At 38.8% G+C, this 10,602-nt stretch overlaps 1 protein-coding gene across 1 annotated transcript in view; it reads left to right on the forward strand.

Annotated features, from left to right (window-relative positions):
• LOC126188431 (calcium-transporting ATPase PAT1-like) overlaps window positions 1–7,621 on the forward strand; it is a 71,048-nt gene extending 63,427 nt beyond the window's left edge. Inside the window, exon 6 of the mRNA XM_049930035.1 lies at window positions 7,195–7,621. Within this exon, the coding sequence (XP_049785992.1) occupies window positions 7,195–7,328 (134 nt within the window). The 3' untranslated portion in view covers window positions 7,329–7,621. The remainder of the gene's footprint in view (window positions 1–7,194) is intronic.
• The last annotated feature ends 2,981 nt before the right edge of the window (window positions 7,622–10,602 follow it).

The following is a 10,602-nucleotide window of genomic DNA, read 5'->3' on the forward strand; positions in this document are numbered from 1 at the left end:
CTTTAATGTAAGCCCAAGATGTTTTGCCATAAAGTACAACAAAATGGGACACAGAATGTCATTTAAGTATCAATATGCTGTAAAGATGCAATGGATGACAACTGAAGGGGTCCTGCTATAAGAAGACCTGGAAATCCAGATGATCATTCCTGGTCGTTAGTTCGTACGGTGGATGACTGTCAGGTTGGTAGCCCATGACTGTCCAGAACACCTTCAGACCTGTCTTTGGCCTGGAATCTCATTGGCTGGAGTAGAATTGTCTTCTGTGATGAGTCCCACTTCAAACTGAGGCCTTACGACCAGCAAATGCATGCTGGAGATGTCCTGGACAGTGGTGGGATACCAACTTGACTGTCACCTACCATACTGCCTGACAACTAGGAATGGTGGTCTGGGATGCCACTTCTTTTCATAGCAGGGCTCCTTTGATTGTCATCCATTGTACCCTTAAATCACAGCAGTTAGTTGATGATATTCTATGCCTCCATTTGTTACCCTTGATGGAAAGGTATCCTAGGCTTACATTTCAGCAAGATTATGCTTGCCCATACAAGGTAAGAGTTTCTGCTGTTTGTCTTCATGCTTGCTATATACTACCTTGGCTAGCAAGGGCGCTGAATCTCTCCCCAATTGAAAACATTTGGAGCATTATCAGCAGTGCTTTCCAACCCACTCAGGACCTTACAAAATATTTAAATATTCACTGAGATACGCTGGTGCATTCAGGATTTGGTAAACATTTTACACTTCCTTCAGAGGTACCAACATTTAAATAAAATTTTACAAAGAATCTTTTCAGTAATATTAATGACCATGTTGATCAATGGAACTACACCACAAAGGAAAATGGCTTGTACAGTGACTAGATGTAGACCACTGCATTATTCACTTGAATCTCTTTAAACTCTTGATCAGTAAGCCTCACAGGTTTTAATGGAAGAGTACATTTTACATAACGGTATCAGCTATGTAAATCACCACCACAATCAGATTTGAAGTTAAGCAATCAAACCAAACTGTCTCTGTTAAAGTTAATGTTTTTAAGTGATATAACACTTTCAAAATGTAATTTAAACACTTTTTACAGTGAGGAACACCCTTTACTATATGTCCATCAATAACTTCATAATTGGTTTCATGAGTCTCCATCATACTAAAGCAGAAGAGCTATCCATCCAATAAACATCAACCAGAGCCCCTTTAGAATTTTATTATAACAAATCCCACCAAAGCAACTTCAGTGAGCTTCTAAGGTACACATACTATGTTGATCAGTAAACATAGTTTAGTTTACATTTTTTGTATTTCACAAATGTTGATAAATACAATGGTCATACAAGGTAAAGGCCTTATGTAGAAGTAATACATTTTCATATAATCATTTCAAACATAATTTCTAACAAAATGCAGGGGTGATGCTGACAATGGTGCCCTGATGTTTATGCCACCACAGACTATTGGTACCCTCATGATAGTGACCCATAATGCTCATCTGTTAAGATCTTCTCCATGCAACATGAAACAAACAGAAAAAAACACTAACATTTCAGTACACAAATCATAAAAGTAAATTTACATATTTAAAGCATATACTATTATTGCTTGCCAGATGGTGCTCAAGCAGAAAATAGGGACACTGCTGCACTCCTATTTGGAGCACTACACAACCAGTCATGCTCTGTTCTCTTCAGCACTAGAGAAGTCCATTTAGGTTGTGATCCATTGTATTTGTATTTAATAAATGAAACTGTCATATGCCCATTCTGGATAAGAACAGGGATTTTTCCTCATTCCAGCCCCATTTATACTCAAACTGCTGTAAAAATGAATATTGAGGATCTTTCCTATGGACAAAAGACAACCAAGGGCAGAGGCCCACCACTCTTTACCCTCCAAGTACAATGGTAAATAGAAAGGATGCAATGTGCCTGCAGTCAGGCCTATAGTTGAATAGCTGAATAAACAACTAAATATAAATGTATTAGATTTGCTTCTGCAGACACTGAATGCATCAGCAACATGTTATTTCCAGAACTACAACCTAAGAAAGTTATAAAACTCATCAGGTACCTCCTACTAGACATTAGACTGGTTATGGTGTTGTTTTAAGCAGATACTTGTGCTGATTTAATGGGGCTAATGTTAAACTATCTTTGAAGTCAGTGAATAACTTGGAACCTATTTCCTGACACAGTTAAATAAGTTGAAGTAGTATGTTTGGGAAAGCAGCATACACTCATTTATCTGAGAAGAACTTTTTAACTGACTCTCACTCTTGCTTTCATAAATGATTCTCAGCAGCAAAAGCCATGTAATATCTACTAAATGAAGTTCTGGCAGAAATACAAAAGAAAAACTATGCTGTAGGTGTATTCTGTGACATTCCCAAAACCTTTTACTGTGGGAACCACAAAATTATTCTCGAAAAACTCTCACTTGGCTGGAGTTGTTCCTTCATAAAAGAAGGCAGAGAGTTACATTTAACAGCTGGTCTCACAGGAATAGAACTAACCTCAGAATGGAAAAACATAACCTGTGGAGTCAGTATTGGGTCCACTTTTATTCTTAACCTGCATAAATGACTTCAGATTTTTTTAACACTTCTACTTAATTATTATCTACTCGTCGCTAAGGTATTCCTCAAAACTTCGAAGACAGATGATCTGACTCATAAAAAGTACATGTCATCTGATGTTATCTAGAATGATAAGTAGAAGTTTAAAACGAAAGTTTTCTCCACACAACTGAAATATTCGTAGATTGCCTGGATCTTCATGAAGTGTGTGGTTTACAGTGAAAGTGGTCAGTTCCAGTTTTTAAACATTTATTCTTCTGTTCATAACAGCTGATCAAATCCATCATGACACATTGCAAAGAGGCTGAGTTGTACATTATGTCTTTGTAAAACAACTGACTGGTTCTCAAATCAAGAAACATACTTTTTCACAACTTTAAATCTTAGTCAAATAATATTCAAGTAACTAACACACATTACACTTCGAGATATCAGCTCAAACTGACCATCCCACCAGCCTCGCTGCTTCCCTATTTGTATATTCTAAATAATGGATGGTCACTTGGACCATTATTACTTAATAAAGACAACATATTTTTAATCATATTTCCAATTAAAAGTTCGAAAGCTAAGATGTTTTTATTGCACAGAATAATATGTCTAAAATTACAGAATTGAATAATATGTGAAATTTGTAATGTAAAAATGTTTTTAAATGTGAAAATTCCATCTAAGTATGAGTACAATAATGAACTTCACAAAATTAATTAACACACACTAACTACACAATGACTCACATTCTTAACAATAATTGAAGCTAAGAAGGTAAAACAAAACAGGTTTTGATTGATGGAATTTGCAACAGATGCCTAGAATTTTATAATTAGGCATATATCTGGTTACAACAATACAAGTATAATTAATAAAGTCATTAAGATGGAATGTTCTTTACAGCTTTCATCCTAAATTTACGTTTTACAATGTGTGCCTTCATTTGCAAGTGACAGAATAACTTCTTGAATGAGTAAACTACATTTGTAAAAGTCCAATTATTTGAATAATTACAGGTGGTGATTAATACCATATACACTCCTGGAAATTGAAATAAGAACACCGTGAATTCATTGTCCCAGGAAGGGGAAACTTTATTGACACATTCCTGGGGTCAGATACATCACATGATCACACTGACAGAACCACAGGCACATAGACACAGGCAACAGAGCATGCACAATGTCGGCACTAGTACAGTGTACATCCACCTTTTGCAGCAATGCAGGCTGCTATTCTCCCATGGAGACGATCGTAGAGATGCTGGATGTAGTACTGTGGAACGGCTTGCCATGCCATTTCCACCTGGCGCCTCAGTTGGACCTGCGTTCGTGCTGGACGTGCAGACCGCGTGAGACGACGCTTCATCCAGTCCCAAACATGCTCAATGGGGGACAGATCCGGAGATCTTGCTGGCCAGGGTAGTTGACTTACACCTTCTAGAGCACGTTGGGTGGCACGGGATTCATGCGGACGTGCATTGTCCTGTTGGAACAGCAAGTTCCCTTGCCGGTCTAGGAATGGTAGAACGATGGGTTCGATGACGGTTTGGATGTACCGTGCACTATTCAGTGTCCCTTCGACGATCACCAGTGGTGTACGGCCAGTGTAGGAGATCGCTCCCCACACCATGATGCCGGGTTTTGGCCCTGTGTGCCTCAGTTGTATGCAGTCCTGATTGTGGCGCTCACCTGCACGGCGCCAAACAGGCATACGACCATCATTGGCACCAAGGCAGAAGCGACTCTCATCGCCGAAGACGACACGTCTCCATTCGTCCCTCCATTCACGCCTGTCGCGACACCACTGGAGGCGGGCTGCACGATGTTGGGGCGTGAGCGGAAGACAGCCTAACGGTGTGCGGGACCGTAGGCCAGCTTCATGGAGACGGTTGCGAATGGTCCTCGCCGATACCCCAGGAGCAACAGTGTCCCTAATTTGCTGGGAAGTGGCGGTGCGGTCCCCTACGGCACTGCGTAGGATCCTACGGTCTTGGCGTGCATCCGTGTGTCGCTGCGGTCCGGTCCCAGGTCAACGGGCACGTGCACCTTCCGCCGACCACTGGCGACAACATCGATGTACTGTGGAGACCTCACGCCCCACGTGTTGAGCAATTCGGCGGTACGTCCACCCGGCCTCCCGCATGCCCACTATACGCCCTCGCTCAAAGTCCGTCAACTGCACATACGGTTCACGTCCACGCTGTCGCGGCATGCTACCAGTGTTAAAGACTGCGATGGAGCTCCGTATGCCACGGCAAACTGGTTGACGCTGACGGCGGCGGTGCACAAATGCTGCGCAGCTAGCGCCATTCGACGGCCAACACCGCGGTTTCTGGTGTGTCCGCTGTGCCGTGCGTGTGATCATTGCTTGTACAGCCCTCTCGCAGTGCCCGGAGCAAGTATGGTGGGTCTGACACACCGGTGTCAATGTGTTCTTTTTTCCATTTCCAGGAGTGTATTTTATTCCTACCATTTTCACTAATTCAAGTTTTTCCCATTACTACAATGAATGCCACAGTTTGTTGAAATATATTGTCGTTTGTTTTATTTTGTAATACTGTCTGCTAATTAGTCTCCAATTTAGTGTCATTTTTATGAATTTCACAAATCACCACAATAGCAATCATTTTCAAGTGAGGTATTGTAGTACACGATGCCAGGGAATTGAAGATTTCATTAAGTCGTTGTATATTAGGTATATTACAATTTCCTGATAACAGAAGCATGCTAATGAAGAGTCTACACTCTACCTTATTAGCCACAGTTAAAATAATAACTAAAACAGGCCCACAACTGGTGAACAGTAAATTGCAAAAGTCTTACAAATCTCATGTTATTCAGTTTCAAGCAAACAACAAAGCACTTGTGGCACAAGAATTGACATTAACTGTCATACAGTCAATTAAATATTGCTTGTAAAATTCCTGGGATTCCAATAATTTTAAATAGAGTCAACACCCATATAAACTAGTAAAGGCGCTTATTTCAGTATGTTTGGACTTAGAAGCATCTCTGCTTTTATTGAGCTAAAGACTAGAGTGTAAGCTTATTTCATATGTTTTGACTATGGAATTATCTTTTGATACAGTGCACATAAATAAAAAACTGTATTTATTCAACAGAACTGGTCAGCAAGACTACTGTGTAAAGCAGATAACCACACACCTTGCAGGAATCTGTTGAAAGATTTTGGAATTCTTATGATCCCTTCCCAGAACATTTATTCCAATGCATTTTGTCAGTGATTGTAAAAGTAAGTTCCAGCTGAATTGTGATTGACACAATCATGATACAACATAGGAAAATGATTTTCAAGCAGCCTTTGACATCTTGTCAAGGGCTGAGGTGTGAAGTTATGTAATCTGGCATAAAACGCATTCAGTAAGCTCCCATATAACATAAAACAACTATTAGGGAATCCCAGGCAATCGAAAAGAAATTTAAAAATGTGCCTTTTTACTCATACCTTTTACAAATTACCTTATTATCTAGATTTAAAGATTCAGAATTCCTATGAGATTCATGGTAAGCTGAAATGCTAATAGTAAAGCTGCATGGAATGTAGTAGTGTATTGTAAATAGACATCTGTTGTGACAGGTGTAGGTACCCGATTTCCTCAAAATGTCTACATATTTATGAAAATGTAGAGGTACTAATAACAGCAGTTTTATACAACTAAGGAACCAGCAGCATTCTTGAAAGTAGAACTTTTCTTTTTATCTAGTAGGTGGTGTAAAATAATGCTAAGGAGTATAATGATAGTTTATGGTTAATGAAGATGTACAGACTATGTTCCCATGTGCTCCTCTTTTATTATCATATACCTTGTCTAATTCCAGTTCCTTGAAGGTTCTCCTTCTTGATATTACCTGTAGAATACTATGACTGTATAAATTAATGAGCAGACTGCTTACTTGCTGGTAACATGATGAATATACTTTATTCTTGGTGTTGTCTGATTTACCTTATATGATCCAGGGTGCCAATGTTGATTGTAGTTTTATTGATCCCAGAAATCTTACTATTATGTATAGATATGGGGCAAGTCACAGAAGAGCTGTTTGTATTAAAATTGCAAAGATAAATACATTTTTGGTTTATTCAGTATTACGTGACATAAATTGTCAAAAATAATTCATTACTCTTACTGTATGGCTTTTACATTAAGCCATCAGTCATGGCAGGTAAAGGGTTCAGCTGGCATACACCATATAGGCCTACATACATACTAATTACACTAGGTTGTCACATTTGTAAATAAGTCACAACACGAAACCACCACTCACATGTATAATGTAACTCAAAATTCCTCTACAGAATAAAAACAATGTTCCTACTGGATCAATTTTATTTTGAGCCTGAATCCTTTCTGGAAAGACTTTATCTTCAAAATAGCTTCTTGTACAGGCATGTCCCCAAGTACACCCTCCTCCCCCTCCAACTATGTACGTAAGTAGCTGAACATATTGAAATCAAATTTTACTATTAGAAGAATGCTTAAGGTTATCAGAAGTAATACATTCGAATATAATTTGACAATTTGATTGGTTTCCTTATATATTTCCATAAAGCACTTTATTAATGATGTTTCTTATTTGCTTGACAACAAAAACGTTTCTTTTCAGGACCTTGGAGCAAGAAATACATTTTTCAGAAGCTTATTGAAATTGACAAGAAAAAGGAGAAGTTACTCTCATACACAGATGTGCAAAACAAACTGTTCAGGTTTTCCACTGAACTAACATATATAGGTCTGTAACAATCTGACAAGCATTTTGCAGTATCCAGTTAGATTATATGTAAATGCAAATACAAACAAACAGGCATGTCAAAAGGTGAACCGATAATTCATACAAATTGGATTGGTAATATCTTCATCAAGTTATTATTTCAGTATTTCCTACAGATCACTTTTCAGTTCATCTGTTTCATTAAAAATTTGTTTAAAGTGTACATATCTCACAAAGATGCTTTTTCTCAACTGCTTTCTGTCTCACAGGAGAATGAGTAACTGCAGATAATTGATATTCATGTTTTAACTGATTTTTTTTACAAGAGTGAATGAGGAAATGGTCCAACCAACATGTCAAAACATACCCTGAAATTTTTGTATCCAGATTCCACCCAAATTAACACATGTGACTACCCATAGAGAAATTTTCCAGCTGTGGAAAGTATTTTTAAGGGAATTGACAGACAATGTAATTTCTGAAATTGTTAGACAATGTAATTTCTGATAGCTCTGTGTCAGTTGAAATATATCAGCAGAACAGCATTCTTAAATTTCAGTCATTTATGCATTATCATTTTTCATCAACACAGTTTATGAGTTGCTTTCAGTATTCTCAGTGTACAGTACAATAAACAGTGCAGTTGCCAACACCATTTCTCACTCTATCACAATTCTTCCTAAATAATACTAGTAATTACTGTGACATGCCTGAAAGCATTTATTTTTCTCTTGTCATGTGCCTCATGTAATCATCATTCAAATGACACTTTGATTTACTATGATGACTATGGGGAATAAACAAGGAACTTTTCCATTGTTAGTATAATATATACACATCAAAAAAAGGTGCATCACCTCAGTTCTTAGAGTTCTGGAACCTGTACAGAAAATTGGAATAGAGAATAGAATAATGAATGAATGAATGAATGAATGAATAGAATTGGAATAGAATAATTTCTGCCCCTTTTATTGTTCATGAAAACCAAACATTGTATTTTATATCTAAAAACAAAGATGATGTCACTTACCAAATGAAAGTGCTGGCAGGTCAATAGACACACAAATAAACACAAACATACACACAAAATTCAAGCTTTCGCAACAAATGGTTGCTTCATCAGGAAAGAGGGAAGGAGAGGGAAAGACGAAAGGATGTGGGTTTTAAGGGAGAGGGTAAGGAGTCATTCCAATCCCGGGAGCAGAAAGACTTACCTTAGTAAGAGTACGGATGGATATGTGTGTGTGTGTGTGTGTGTGTGTGTGTGTGTGCGAGTGTATACCTGTCCTTTTTTCCACCTAAGGTAAGTCTTTTCACTCCTGGGATTGGAATGACTCCTTACCCTCTCCCTTAAAACCCACATCCTTTTTGTCTTTCCCTCTCCTTCCCTCTTTCCTGATGAAGCAACTGTTTGTTGCGAAAGCTTGAATTTTGTGTGTATGTTTGGGTTTGTTTGTGTGTCTATCGACCTGCCAGCACTTTCGTTTGGTAAGTCATATCATCTTTGTTTTTAGATATATTTTTCCCACATGGAATGTTTCCCTCTATTATATTCATATCAAACATTGTATTTTGTATCACCATACAGAGAGACCTTCAGAGGTGGTTGCCCAGTTTGCTGTACCCACTGGTACTTCTAATACCCAGTAACACTTCCTCTAGCATTTATGCATGCCCATATTCGTTGTGGCATACTAACTGAAAGTTCATGAAGGCACTAATGATCCATATTGTGCCACTCCTCAATGGCAATTTGGCATAGATCCCTCAGAGTGGTTAGTGGGTCACATCATGCTTAAATAGCCCTTTTCAATCTATTCCAGACATGTTCAATAGGGATCATGTCTGGAGAACATGCTGGCCACTCTAGTTGAGCAATGTTGTTACCCTGAAGGAAGTCATTCACAAGATGTGCATGATGGGGGTGCGAATTGCTGTCCATGAAGATGAAGTTGTTACCAATATGCTGCCAATATTGCACTATCGGTCAGAGGATGGCATTCATGTGTTGTAATGCTGTTATGGCGCCTTCCATTACCACTAGTGGCGTACATCGACCCCCACATAATGCCACCCAAAAACAGCAGGGAACTTCCACCTTGCTGAACTCACCAGACAGTGTGTCTAAGGTGTTCAGCCTGACAGGTTTGCATCCAAACACATCCCTGATGATTGTCTGGTTGAAGACCTACACGACATTCATTGGTGAAGAGAATGTGATACCAATCCTGAGTAGTCCATTCAGTATGTTGCTTGGCCCATCTGTACTGCACTTCATGGAGTTGTGATTGCAAAGATTGACCTCACCATGGGCTTTGGGATTAAAGTTGTGCATCATGCAGCCTATTGCGCACAGTCTGAGACGTAACACGATGCCTTGTGGCTGCACGAAAAGCATTATTCAACATGATGGCATTGCTGTCAGGGTTCCTCCAAGCCATAAACCATAGGTAGCAGACATCCATTGCAGTAGTAGCCCTTGGGCAGCCTGAGTGAGGCATGTCATTGACAGTTCCTGTCTCTCTGTATCTACTCCATGTCCGAACAACATCACTTTGGTTCACTCCGAGATGCCTGGACACTTCTCTTGTTGAGAGCCCTTCCTGGCACAAAGGAACATTGTGAATGTGATTGAACTATGGTATTGACCTTCTAGGCATGGTTGAATTACAGACAACACAAGCTGTGTAACTCCTTCCTGGTAGAATGACTGGAATTGATCAGCTATCAGACCCTCTCCATCTAATAGGCATAGCTGATGCATTGTTGTTTACATCTTTGGGCAAGTTTAGTGACATCTCTGAACAGTCAAAAGGACTTTGTCTGTGATGCAATATCCACAGACAATGTCTATCTTCATGAGTTCCAGGAACCTGGGTGTTGCAGAACTTTTTTGATGTGTGTACGTATTCAAAATTTATCATAAGAACTGCGCTCCAGGAATTGTTAAAAAATGATATATGTGAAAGAAATATTTCACTTCAATAAATGAAAGCCATGACTGATTGAATGTAATGTAAAAAGTACTTGCAATATATCATAACAGCCAAAATTTTAACATTGTTGTTGTTTCATTGTATGTTTCCTGCATAAAAATTTCATGGTGGGTTTTGAAATTTCAGATTGGAACATTCCATTGTAAGATACAATGTTTTTTTTAAATTTATTTTTAACTTATTAGCAGAGCAAGCAGTTTTGAACTCATATCCATGCTACATCAGCATTTATACTCTATAAACCACCATGAGGTGCATGACAGTTGTTAGGGTTTCTTCCCATTCCATTCATGTATGGAGCATGGGA

This window comes from Schistocerca cancellata, chromosome 5 (genome assembly GCF_023864275.1).
Source record: "Schistocerca cancellata isolate TAMUIC-IGC-003103 chromosome 5, iqSchCanc2.1, whole genome shotgun sequence".
Taxonomy (NCBI): Eukaryota; Metazoa; Arthropoda; class Insecta; order Orthoptera; family Acrididae; genus Schistocerca; species Schistocerca cancellata.